This window comes from Onychomys torridus, chromosome X (genome assembly GCF_903995425.1).
Source record: "Onychomys torridus chromosome X, mOncTor1.1, whole genome shotgun sequence".
Classification (NCBI taxonomy): Eukaryota; Metazoa; Chordata; class Mammalia; order Rodentia; family Cricetidae; genus Onychomys; species Onychomys torridus.
In genome coordinates, this window is record NC_050466.1 from 50800770 (window position 1) to 50814066 (window position 13297).

Consider the following 13297-nt stretch of genomic DNA (forward strand, 5'->3'; position numbering starts at 1 on the left):
CTGTAGCCCAACTAAGCTGACCACTTAGGTCCCTTTCCTCATGGGGGCCTAGTGTGTAATGGTTGCTAACAGCACACTCTTTTGGAGTGAATTCACCCTGTTGCTTATATGAGCTACCCTAAGGGACCAGGGAGACAATTTTCTGATGGCTTTTCAAGTCTCTGATATCAATGTTGTCCTCAGTCTAGGCTCCAGACAGGTATTTGTGGTGCCTCAGGTTACCATGGCCAGGGTTCTTCTCATTGTCCAGGCCATCATGTCCACTTGGGTCATGCTTCAGAATAAGGAACATCTGATGGAGGCCCTATGTTGAAAGTTGAAAGCCAACTTCAATCTCTCTGACTGCCAGAAGGCAAGTGGTGTTATTAAGCCCCTTCCTCCCACTGTCTTGCCCTGGTCATCCTCACTAAGGTTTTTTTTCTCTTTTCAGCTGTCTCTCTCTAGACCAACATCTCAAAGAGGTGAGTCTTTGCTAAGTCAAATGCAGATTGATCTGAAGACATGGTCACTGAGAAGCGACTCATCCCTGATGGCAGTGGGGTTAAATACATCACCAATCATGGTCCCCATTGGTGGGCCTTGTACTCCTGAGGTTGTCTACTTTGGTGCTCTCCTCTACCCTACTAAATCATGTTCAGCAATAAATATCACATCCTGTCTGTAAAAAAAGAAGGATGACTGAAAATACCAAGTGTGTCATCCTCTCTCTCTCTCTCTCTCTCTCTCTCTCTCTCTCTCTCTCTCTCTCTCTCTCACACACACACACACACACACACACACACACACACACACACACACAAATGTAATGTTTTTGTAAAATCCATCAGGCTCATCTTCAAAGGACAATTAAAACAGAAACCACTAGGAAAATTTGAAACAAAAGAGTGGTAGGCAGGGCCACATGAAAAGGGACAGCACAGGGGAAAGTGATCATCATTGCTCCCTTCTTCCCTATCAGAGGGGTTTTGTTTTCCATCATAGATTCACTTCTGTAATCTACAAAAGGAAAAAGTTTAGCTCACAAACTACAAGTAAAAGGTGAAGCAATTTCAAATGGGTTGAACACGGCTGAACAGATAACACTGTTCAGCCGTGTTCAACCCATTTGAAAACAGTTGACAGCACCTGCTGTTGTTCCAGAAGACTTGAATTCAGCTAGCCACTACCAACCTTGGGTAGGTCACAACAACCTGTAACTCAAGGCCCAGGGAACCACAGCCCCTCTTCTGGCCTTCATGGGTACAGACACACACTTGGAATATGCTCACAAAGTCTCAACAAGTACACACCCTTGAAAAATGAGTCAAATGTACTGACACAGATTATAAGGATTCATAAAGAAAACAGCAGACAAATGGGTAAAAGAATAACTCAAGAGTTAGAGAAACACACAAATGTAAGCAGAACAATTTGATGAAAATTAAACTCTAAAGAGAACACTAGAAAATGCTGCTGGAAACACCCATCTAAAATTCTGAAGCTGCAAATGCTTATGCAGATATTCATCGATAAAATGTTTGTGACCAAAGATAAGGGGAGGTGTGTTCCAACCAGTGTTGAATACAGCCTAGAAACGAGTCTTTGGGACATGCCACAGCCCCACTGCAAGCTCACACCCAACACGTTAAGATCTGGCTCTGCTGTGGGAATGCTGTCAACAGTTTAGCACATCTGGGCAGGAAAACATGGGTTGTGCTCAGTAAGTCTGAGTGAACGTGTTGGGTTGGTTTTCCTGTAAAGGCCCATTTGCAGTGGAACTGGCTCTGTGCCCTCCTGGATAAATGAAAGCATGCACAGAAAAATGGATCCCACCGTTATTTATTTCTTCCTGAAATAAGAGAGGTAACATTCACTTTGGGGAAGTGACAGGGAACCAAAGAAGCCAGTTGTAAAATCAAATGACATTTTCTTGCAAAATGTAACTGCCAGTGCTGGGGAGAAAGTCTCTCCCTTGCTGTCAGGGGCTGGAGGACCCACACTTAACTGTTGCTACCCACAGAACTGTTGGGGGTTCACTTAATGGTTAACAGAAAGCAAAGAGAGTAGAGAGAGAGCAGCTGCACTGACTGCTACTAAGGGCCTCTTAGCAGGGCTAATGCTGCCTGTGCGTCCTCTACGTGAGCTTCAGATGGTTTCTTCAGAGTGGTCAAGGACCAGGGATTGAAGGTACGTTTCAACAACAGACACATCTTGCTCTTGCTGTTTGAAAATGGAGAATCAGGGAAATGTTATTCCATCTCTGCCCGTAGGAAGCCATCCCGAGGCACATGGCATTACAGACACATGACTTACAGTTTCCATGATAACTCTGTCCTGCGCCTTGGAGATTTCTTTCTTCACTTCACTTTCTTCACCACCAATAAAAGCTTTGCGATGTCCACTCAAGTCCTTGGCTTTCTGAAACAAACAAAACTCTGCTTGAGCACACAGCCCTGGCTTGGCCTCACACCTCACCTCATTTAATTTTAAAAGAACCGGCTTTGCATATCCAAAGGATGCTTGTGATGAATTCAAAGTAAGAACAGTGGCTACTCCACACACATCTAAATAGCCACTCCACAAAAAGCTCCAGTGCCACATTTTAAGGTGGTGCCATTGTGGGACAAGGACAGCTAAGGCACTCATCTCGGAAAAATGGGTGGAGGATCAGTGAAAAGGTCCCACGGAGCAGACATGGAAAACGAGGCACAGGCCCACGTTGGAGACCCCCAAGGTTTCCCAGAGGAAGGAGCCATTCACTATGTCCATGGAACGTGATTTTCAGAGGAAGACACAGTGTACGATCCCAGGACCCTTCCATCTAAGAAAAGCTCAAGCGGGGACTCAAACCCCTCTGATCTCTCAAAGAACACTGCACTGGTGGACACAGAGGAGAAAGAACTGTGTCACTCTCTGTCCAGAAATTGCAAAATGCCTGTCCAGTCTCTGCCCTATTCCCAGGGCCCAGAGCAGCTTGGGAACAGATGACATGCACACTAAGCTGAAAACAGGTATGGAAGGGGAGCTTGCTGGGCTGGCGGCTGAAAAAGACACAAATGGTGACTTCAAGCAGTAAAAACATAGGATTTCCTTAGGGAAGACAAGGCACAGGGAGCTTTCTGGGCAAAGAGCAGAAGCAAAGCATGGGCACAGAATGGGAGCCACTTCAGGGGAAGCTGGTGCACTGGGAGGAGGGAAGACAAGATGGACAGAGGGAAGCAGGCAGCCAGTGAAGCTGTCAAGAGGCTGGGGGTGGGGGACGGGACGGGGGGTGGGGGGGGAGACACGCAAGTTGTGCAGAGGACACAGGAAGCAGAGAGAATTAAGAAGGAAGGCCACTGGGAAATCTGGAAGAGGGGAAGGCCATGTTTCAGGACAACAGTCCCTCAGAGCCAGAGCCAAGGACTAGGAAAGGAGGGAAGCCTGAGTGGAGAAGCAGAGGGAGCTCAAGAGAGTGAGAGAGGCAGAAGAGCACAGGGCAGAAGGGCAGGGACCACCTGGGAAGCCAGAGAGGCCCAGTCACAAGGCTCCCTCTGTGGTGCTGCTCACATTGAGTACTCACAGTTAGAAGCAAGCCTTTCTGGTCAGTTCTTCCAATGAGTTCCCAAGCAGCATTCAGCTGCATTAGAAGCTGCATGTTCCCTTTTCTTAAGCTCTTCCTAAAGGACTGGATGTATGTAGATGGCCCCCAAGGTCTTGAAAATTCAGTTTTACTTTTCTGTGTGCGTGTGTGTGTGCCGGAAGATGTACATGTACGTGTGCTTGAGTGTGGAGAGCAGAGGTCATTTAAAAAAACAAAAAAACAAACAAACAAACAAAAACTCAAAGTGATTTCCTTCACATGTACATGTCTGCACGTGTGTATACATGTGTGCTCTGGTGTGCCTGCGCCTTCCTGAACCGCTTACCACATGACTTTTTGAGGCAGGGTCTCTCACTAAACACGGGGGTTTTCCAATTTGGCTGTACTGGTGGTCCCCCAAGCCCCAGGGGTCCTTGTGTCTCTCTCTACCCTCACCACTCTGGGGTTATAGGCACCTGTTGCCGTGCCTGGAGGACACATACATGGCTGCTGGGGATATTCCCGAGGGTACTAACTGGGGTACTCATGCTTGCTTGGCAAAGACAGACCTAGCTTCTCGATAGCATCTGGAAAACATTTCATTTACTATGGCACACTGAGCACTTTAGTTAAGGCATCGGAATCAGATTTGAGGAGAGATTATTTCATAGTGTACTTAAATGAGGGCATCAAAAAGAATTCCCATTGAAGGGCTGCTTCAACTCCTGGATATATAGAGGTCACTTAGGACCTAGGGCTTCAGCAAGGGTACCACTGCCAGCTGGCAGCTCTCAGTTCAAAGAGGGTTAACCTTCTGCCAGCTTTGCCATTCCCCACATCTCTCGGGGAGATCTTGAAATACACGACCACCAATACTCAAGAACAATGCTAAAGTCGGGAGACTACAAAACACTCAACATGAAAGAAAATAAAATCTACCCTTGCCCATTGCTTGTTTTACCGACCTGTGCAATCCAAACGAGTCAAAGAAAACCAGAAGGATCCCCAGACTTGCCAATTCCCATCGAAATGTCACTAGAGGTCCATAATAGCTCATCATTGTGATACAGCATGCTCCTTTCTAAGCAAATTTCCAGTCACCAGCTCCCGTGCTAGAACACTGTCCCCCACACGGTCATCAGTCTCCCAGGTTAAACAAACCTTAGCATTTCTCCTGTGTGTGGAGAAAATAATCCAAACAGAATGTGATCCTGGTTTTCAAAACTAATTACTTCTCCCACAAACTGAGAAAGGGCCACCCTGTCTTCTGCTTTTATAGACACCTGGTGTGACATAAGTGGGTGTGTTCTGTTAACGAGTGCAATCCACCAGACCTTCAAAAATGTGCCACATAAATCTTTAGCGTTTTCAATCCTCGTTTCATGATCCTCTATGGCTTTCTGTAAAATCTTCACCTGCTGCTGAGCTATAAGCTGAAATGGAGGAAATCAATGACAAAATGTCAGTAAAACTGAACATCCATCCCTGCTGCTCACAGGAAGTGTTTCCCGTGATGTTTTGTGTTCTGACATTCGTGGACAAGTTTGAAGACATGCCCTTCACTGCCAAAAGCAACGTAACACGGCCTGACCAGTCTCAGAGTCAGATAGTCTGTCAAGCCTGTGCAAAAACTCTATGAAATAATTATTCATTTTGAAATTAACAGAGGACCCACCTAATCTGTGGATTCCCACCTCACCAAAAATTAAGTACAAAGCATTCCTTTGTCTTCATAAAGTATTGATCTTAATACAACGAGGACACATTTTAGCTTCCAAGGAAACCCTTCTTTAAAAAAAAGTTTTGACCTAAGCCTTCCTCATCAATCAGTCATTCCCCAGCTTGTAACATTCCATCGACTGCATTATCAACCAAATACGAAGGGCAGGGGAGGCCAATAGCAAACACGCATCAGCTCCCACGGTCAAACGTTCCATAGCAACATGCCACAAAATGAAACCACTCAATACACAAAGTCTAGGAAGGTAGGGATTCTTCACAGGTCTGCTTTTACTCCTAGGAAACTGAGGCAGGGAGGTTAATTATGTTCCTGAGCTTTCATCATGAGCAAGTGTCGTCAGGACTATGGCTGCATTCCAAGCAATGGGGTCCAGAGAACATGCTCCTCACCACCAGACTGGAATCTGTCTCCATCTCCCTCAGATTCCAGGTTCTGCTTCCCCACCTTTGGAAGTCTGCGCCTTTGAGAGTACATACAGCTCTACCCTCCATCAGGATGAAAGATTCCTCAAAGACCGCACTACTCGGTATCCATACTGACTGTTCTCACTCTGCCTCCCTGATCACTGTGTCAGAAGGCTACCTGGGACCCCTGGCCCCACCCCATCCCGCACTATTTGGCATCTGCACTGTGTGGATCACAAAGGGTCCCCTCCCTCTGAGCATACAAGCCCATACCTGCTCCTGCACTCTCCATCCAGGCAGTGCCTGCTCAGCCTCCTCCAGTCCCCCATGCTGGCTCCTAACCCATGACCACATCACCCCTCCACAGAAAAAGAAGCAAGCCAGCAAGGAAGGCCAGTCTCTCCAGGCCACATTCACCACCCTCCCTGTCTCCGTATGTTCATGCCCTGTGCTGTCCCTTTCCCTCTCGACTTGATGCACTGAAGCCCTGACACTTTGGAATCGGACACAGTGGAGCTATTTCAAGCTAAGAGAGAGAGACACTCACAGTAAGGTGTTCTTCTTGCTCCCTTGCTCTCCCCACCTCGTCCAGCCACTTGTGGTACAGACACTCAAACATCTGGGAGTGCATGGAGTGAAGCTCCTGCCTGTAAAACACAGTAACGATTACTGAGCATTGTCACACTGCGTGAGGGGAAGGCAATGGCACACACACTCATCATTCTGAAACAACAGCTGGGAGCAACAGAGAAAGGGGACATGAATTAAATTGGCTCCTGAGAGGTAGCAATGTGACTCTCTTTGTCCCAGAAGAATTTTGTTCTAACTTGCTACCAGTGACGCGCCATTTCAGGTGTCTTCCCTCTCAAACACCTAGGATGCTCAGATGCATACATTTCCCAAGGTTGCATTTCTGGCTTAAAATTGGACCCATCTTCCCTTTCCCTTATGGAGCAACCTAGAGATTCTGAGAGCCCAAGTCTGTGTGGTGAAGGCAACATACCCTTCATCCTCTGGGACTTAGATGCACAAAGAGTGCACAGAACCTAGAACCTCTGCCGCCCTCCCCGCACATGGGCACAACGATCTACCAAAACAGTGCTGATGGTACCTCCTAATAGGTATAGTTTTGTAGACCATAGAAGACTGGCCTTCCTTACAGGAAGTTATCTGTATTGTTATCTGATAGGGGAGAAACTGTTCTCTTGCCAGGCTTTATGGTGATACTTTATTTGTGCTGAAATGTGATTTTATTTGTATGTTAATAAATAAAGTTGCCTGGGGGTCAGAGCTAATAGCAAGCCATAGCAGAAGTCTGGCAGTGGTGGTGCACGCCCTTAATCCCGATCACACGACAGGCACATCTCTGTGTGTTCATGGACACAGGCAGCATGGAGACACACGCCTTTAATCTCAATACCAACCATAGAAGACCTAGAGGTCTGTATAGACGGGCAGTGATGAGGAAGTCATGCGGTTGGGTTTACAACCAATGAGAAGGCAGAACAGAAAGTCAATAAAAAGACAGGTACACAGGAGGTAGGTTTCCTTCTGAGGGGAAGGAGGGCAGCTAGCCAGCAAAGGGTAAGAAGGCGGTTTTAGTCTCAGCTCTCAGGTACTTCTCTGACTTCTTGGGCTTTTAACTCTGCATTTGGCTCTGCGTTTCTTATTTAATAAGACTGTTACATCCACAAGTCTTGAAGGGATTACATCTCAGCCCCGTAAAGGTGGGATACTCCCCACCCCAGCCCCTCAATCTCCTCCAGCCCCCCCCGCCCCCCGGCCAGGTATGAATAGGACTAGCTCATAGGGAAAATGCAGTGCTATGTAGGTCCCATTAGCGATTCCACTCTGTGCAGGATCACAATGGCAGGCAGGAGTGACTTTGGAAGGATGAGTAAAAGCTGTACAGGTCCTGTTGACAGAGGGTCACAACTTTACCTTGACTTCTGTTGGGTTTTGAAAATACTCTGGAGGTTTTCATTCAGGCTGCTGAAAGAGGCATTTATATCCTTTTCAAACTGCTTCCTCTTTGCCAGAAGGTTCCGAGTTACGTCACCTAGTCGAGAAAGGAAATGGTAGCACTTTAAATCAAATACCCAGAGGAAGAGGCGCTCTTTCATCCCTGACACATCACCTACACGGTAACAGGAGTATCTATAGATCTGGTGTCCACTGTGCGCTTTGCTGTATTTTTATTTTTTAATTCTTGACCGGGTCTTGCCTAGTCCAGACTGGTCTCAAACCCGAGAGGGAAGTGAGGGCGACTTCCAGTTCCTGATTCTCCTGCCTCCATTTCCTAAGTGCTTGGAATACAGGTGTGGGAGCATCGTACTTTGACAAACCATTTCCTGGACACCTCAAAAACCCAAGCAGTCCATCTGTACCAGAAAGTGCAATGCTGTCAGACATCCTTGCTTGTATGCATTGACTCTATACACTGGCTAAGAACTGGCGGTGTCTCTCCAGTAATGCTGTTTTAGGGCCACCTATACAAGTGAATAAAAGCTGTCTCAGCCTGAGGGGCGTGCGGTACACTGACTTGGTTACCGTGGATGACAGAAAACAAGCTAGCGTGGCATGCATGATGCTTGCATGCCATCACACCTTTCTTCTCTCACCACGGTGTGGCTGCCTTCAGCATTCCCTGACACGCTCATAAACGTGTACGGACTAAAGGCTGTTTTCCATGCCCTCCTTTGGCAGGGGTTCCTGGGGGAGAGCAACTTCGGAAAGCCAGAGAAAAATGACTTAATTCAGAAAAACAGCTGTTGAAATGCGACATGCCACTGGTGCAGTGAGATAAAAAGCAGAGATTTATCTGCTTGCCCATCATCCCTAGTAACAGTCTTCAGCAATGGCATCCTCAGTGACAGCTACGACACGCCCCTGCTCAGAGAAGCTAGTTCAGAGTTCAACTAAAGGTGCCCCCTGAAGGATAAATGGCAATTTACTGTCCCCACCATGCTTGCCCCCCCCCCAAAAAAAAATCCTCTGAGCGACAGAAGTGTAACAGAGTCCTGTTGCCTGGTGACCAGGTTCTCACCACATATTAAGTTGTAGGGTCAGAAAGGGGGCTCTGGGACTAGCAACATCTGCTCAAACACACCTTTGAAATCCGGTATCCTCTTCTGAACAGGCTAGGCTCCCTGTGGAAAATGCACACAAGAATCCTTAATTGAGGACAAACATCCTAAGTTTGCCTAGAAGGAAAGGTGAGGCGCTAGGTTTTGGAGAGACTAGCGCTTATGTGAGGCAAAGTTGGATTTTCCTGTCTTGGGGCTACTATTATTATTATTATTATTATTATTATTATTATTATTATTACTTTTATTCCTTTATTCACGTTTTCACAGTGAACCAATGAGTTCACTGCAGAATACATACGGGCACATGGCTAAGGGTTACTTACTGGAGCATGGGTGACTCAAAGTCAGCTGTATCCCCAGGAACCCAACCTCAGGCTGGGTGCTGGATGACACATGGAAACTGCCTCCCTGGCGTTCGTTCCCTGCCCAACTGCAGGCAGCTCCACGGGAGTGTCTCCTCTCCTCAAGTGGTGACTTCGTGTTATGGTGTGGCAGTGTAGGGGACTTTATAGTAAAGGTTTACTGGAATCCATTCAGTGTACAGCAGCAAGCCACTTCATAAAGGTGCACTCACCCATCTGTGGTGCACTTCAGCCATATTCACCCTCGTCCTTCCTCAGTACCCTCCTGCTAGTCCCCCTCTGTCACCCAGCCAGTGTCTCTTCAACTTTCATGCCATGTGACCATATTCAACCTCCAGAGTCGGCCTCTACTCCTCAAACCTTCCCCTCTGTTGGGCACTGCCTGCCTCTTCCCAGCCTCTCTTCTGAATTTGGATTATATCATTGTATGGACCTATTTATATTTAGGATCACCAAATGAGAGAAAAAAAGGTGACTGTGGTCTCTTGGTGCTGGCCCATTTCACTTAACACCAAACTCTCCATTTGGATCCATTTTCCAGCAAAGGGCAGAATTTTCTTTGAATGCCTGCACAAAACCACACTGAAACTACCTCCTGGGACAGGACAAAGTTCCTTTAAGACATCACCTGGCCTCTTGCACGTCTGGTCCTGAGGAGCAGCTGCCCATCTCACTGGTATCAACTGCTGGATTGTGTGCTGCATTGAGAAGAAAGGGAAAAAAAAAAAAAAACAAAACAACCTTTGCAAAGGAAATGTGCTATTCTCATCATCCCACATGGGAAACAGATTCACTCTAGGGTTGGTTGAGCCCATGTCCAACAACAGTTTTAAAGTAGTCTTCTGGGATCTCACGACCCCCACCCCAACACACACACACACACACACACACACACACACACACACACACACACACACATGAAATTCAGCTCGGCCAGAGTCTGGGGCCAGCAGGTACACGTATTCAGACAAGCCTTTCACGGAAATTCACTTTGGCTTTGTCAGAGGCACATTGGTCAGGACAATGACTCTCCTCTGTGAGCCTTGCACCTCGGCCACAGGGTGAGAAAGTCACGTGGGGACAGAAGCCCAGAACATGCCTAAGAATCAGATCTCAGCACCCGAATCTCTCATCTCCATCCCACCCACGCAATGCCATGCAATGACCTGGTTAGTACCAGGCCACCCCTGTGCTCCACCTGAGAGACTCAGTGTGATGGGAGCCTGGGTGGGGGCGTGGGGTGGGTGGTGGGTTGGAGGGTGGGGAAAGTAGGGGAAAGAGCTCATGCTTAAAAGGTAGGGGCACGGTGAAAGTACCTTAGAAAGCCGAGGGTCGTGAAGGGCTTGGTTCTCCGTGGCACCACTGAGTTGCTCCCCGTCCCGTCTCCGTCTTTCCTAGAAGGCTCCTTGAGCAGCCCAAGGTGTCAGGGTGACGACAGCGCCCCTAGCGAGGGCTGGCTGGGAGCCTTCACACACCACACATCATCAGTGGGAGCCGGAGCGGGAGCACAGAAGAGTGGGCTGCGACCATGAGGGGTCGCTAGAACACGCAGCCAGACGCAGAGGGGGCCCCTGGGATCAGCCTGGAGGCCCAGAGAGCCCAGCAGCAGGCCAGCAGAGAGCAGCCAGGTGGAGCGGAACCAGCCTGTGGGGGCGCACTCCGAGGCCAGCATGCCCAGGACCAGACAGGGCAGCCGTCGAGGGTCGTCGTCGTCGTCCTCGTCGTCGTCTCGCCGCTCCCGCACCTCCAGAGCCGAGCTGACCTTCTCTGTGAGCCTGGTGGAACACCATCTTCGGGAGAGCGGCCATGCCCGGCGGCTGAGCGAAACGGTGCCCATCTTGCTGACTGCCATCCTGGAGTTCCTGACCCGCAGGCTGCTGGAGCTGGCAGGCAATGAGGCCCAACGCCGAGGCGCACAGAGGCTCATCACTCCGGAGCTGCTGGACGTGACTGTCTACAACAACACGCTGCTCAGCGAACTGTTCCAATTCGTCACCATCTCCCAGGTGGCCCCGGCTGGTCGCCCTCCTCGTGGGCATGGCCGTCAACGCTAGCTCCTACCTGCTGCTCGTGCTGCCGCTGGCTGGCTCTGGGTTGCTGACCCGCCCATCCGCCCCCATGCTCCCATCTTCCGTCGGGCATCAGTTCATCCCACCCAAACGTTCCCACAGGCAGCCCTGCGCGGCTGCTCAGCCTCGTCCCTTCCTTCTCTCCCTGTTGTGCTCTTATTAAAAAGCTTGAGTTCGAGAACCCCATAGGTTTGCTTCCCTGGCTTTTCCTTTGGCGTGGGATGGGGGTGGCGGTGGGGGTGAGGGTGCGGTGGGCCTAGTTGGAGGAACACAGCGGGTGGGAGCCGTGCTGGGGTGCCGGTGACCTACAGGCTGGTTTCCCTAGTCTTTCCTTTGGGCATGAGGTGCGACTGGAAGGTGGGGGAAGAAGGCCAGGGTGGCCTAGTGCAGCAACACGGTGGTGTTTGGGGTGCAGGTGTGGACCACAGGCAGGGATGGCGGAGGAGCAGCCGCTCTGGAGGGAGCCAAGAACGGGGACCTGGACGGGGGTACCCACGATGCGCCTCTTGGCCCTGAACCAGTCTGGGCCAGCCTGGCCAGCTGCATCGGAAAGATGGCCTTCTCATAGGAGACCACAGAGCAGAGAGGACCCACTGTGCCACGTGCAAAGGCGGCCTTTTGGCTGGGGATGCAGATGTAGAACAGTGAGTGGCGTGTGGGGCCTAGGGTCATGGAGGATCATGACTCATTGTTAACCTTTATTAATTATTATTAAGCAGCAAGATCCGCCAGGAGGTTTGCCTGGCACAGGATGTGAGTAAGACACAACCTGCGTGCCAGTGCCCCGAGTGCTCCAACATCTATGGCCTTGCCTGCCCTGGGACTGGGGTTTTGTACATGAGGCCATATCTCTGAAGCTAAACTCGACCCTACAGACTGCTATTTGCACAACGGTCAGACAGTTTGCTTGCCCTGCCTTCAATTTGTGGCTATCAAGCCCCACCCTCAGCATATTTGTTTGGCAACTCGTTTCATCCCACAGGCTGTCATTTGCATATAGGGCCGATGGCCGGACAGAATCTGAAACATCGTTCCTGTGACCAGTGACTGGAGTTGGAAACCTCTCTGTATGTTCTGGGCAAGAATGCCACAGCTACTTTCCACTTCTTGCTTCAAACATCTGCAGTTGCCCAGTCTTTGGCCTCCCCTCCCAAATTCAGCTGAGGCCATAACCTGGAGCACCTCAGGCCTGTATCCATCAGACTAAGCACTGACACCATCCCTTCCATCTGCCCAGTTCCCTGCAAGCTCATCATACTCTGTCTTGCCCTCCCCTGTCACAATGGAAACTAACAACTTCATAGGACCATCCAAGTGGAGGAGACATAGCAAAGCACAAAAAGACAACGTAAGTGGACAACTCATGAAGGCTAAAAAAAAAAAAAAAAAAAATACATAAATGCATACATATTTGAAGCCTCGCCCAGCTTATAAAGAGAATGAAATTCTGCCATTTGTAAGCGAATGGATGCAACTGTAGGATACTGAGAGAGAAAAAGAGCCAGACGTAGAAACCCAAGTATGATATATTATCTTTCGTATGTGGAGAAAAAGTAATAATTTAAAGGACCTGAAAATAGAGAGAAGACTATTGGGAACAGGTGATTTTAGAAGATGGCATATTTGGAAGGAAGTAAAGGTTGAAGCCTGGTGGCTTGGTATATATATATGTACACTATGCAGATACAAACATAGGTGGTAATGAAATCATGAAGAACATCCGATTGTAAAACTAATGATAACTTCAAATATATAAATCAGTTTTAAAAATTTACAAAAGAAGAGAAGAATGGTTGATACAGACACATGAAATGAGGAATATGGGGAAATATGGCAATCCGTTTTGTGAGAGGGGTTTTCTTTCCAATAGTAAGCTACACAGAGAATATGAATAAAGGACATACTACAGATAAATTATGAGACAACTTCAAATGGATTAAAAAAGGTTTTCAAGACTTTATAAAATAGCACAGGGGAAAAATTATAACGCTTTAATTTTCAGAGTTAGATGCCTATGTGTACATTCCCACATCCAAGCTGAGTAATTAATATGAATAATAGAAGCACTATAAAAATTGCCCCTGGAAACAC

At 48.4% G+C, this 13297-nt stretch overlaps 2 protein-coding genes and 1 non-coding gene across 3 annotated transcripts; 2 read left to right on the top strand and 1 right to left on the bottom strand.

Moving 5' to 3' along the window:
- Window positions 1-140, top strand: LOC118574892. Its single transcript, XR_004943773.1, has one exon. It is a non-coding gene; the product is annotated as a small nucleolar RNA SNORA70 (small nucleolar RNA).
- A 1336-nt stretch (window positions 141-1476) lies between these two features.
- On the bottom strand, window positions 1477-10809 carry LOC118574633 (X-linked lymphocyte-regulated protein 5C-like). Its single transcript, XM_036175574.1, has 8 exons — window positions 10611-10809; window positions 9771-9835; window positions 8796-8826; window positions 7628-7745; window positions 6234-6333; window positions 4876-4974; window positions 2293-2397; window positions 1477-2199 (listed from the first exon to the last, which is right to left on the bottom strand). Exons 1-8 carry the CDS (start codon window positions 10807-10809, stop codon window positions 2125-2127), a joined length of 792 nt encoding a protein of 263 aa, XP_036031467.1. The 3' UTR covers window positions 1477-2124.
- Window positions 10486-11246, top strand: LOC118574845 (histone H2A-Bbd type 2/3-like). The gene has a single exon (XM_036175718.1). The coding sequence runs from the start codon at window positions 10808-10810 to the stop codon at window positions 11189-11191; it is 384 nt and encodes a 127-aa protein (XP_036031611.1). The 5' UTR covers window positions 10486-10807; the 3' UTR covers window positions 11192-11246.
- The last annotated feature ends 2051 nt before the right edge of the window (window positions 11247-13297 follow it).

Coding starts and splice junctions, on each gene's coding strand:
- LOC118574633 (XM_036175574.1), bottom strand. CDS start 10,809: ATGCTGGCCTCGGAGTGCGCCCCCACAGGCTGGTTCCGCTCCACCTGG. Junction 9,836..10,610: donor TCCCACTGATGATGTGTGGT/GTGTGAAGGCTC, acceptor TTCTCAATGCAG/CACACAATCCAGCAGTTGAT. Junction 7,746..8,795: donor GAGGATACCGGATTTCAAAG/GTGTGTTTGAGC, acceptor TTTCTCGACTAG/GTGACGTAACTCGGAACCTT.
- LOC118574845 (XM_036175718.1), top strand. CDS start 10,808: ATGCCCAGGACCAGACAGGGCAGCCGTCGAGGGTCGTCGTCGTCGTCC.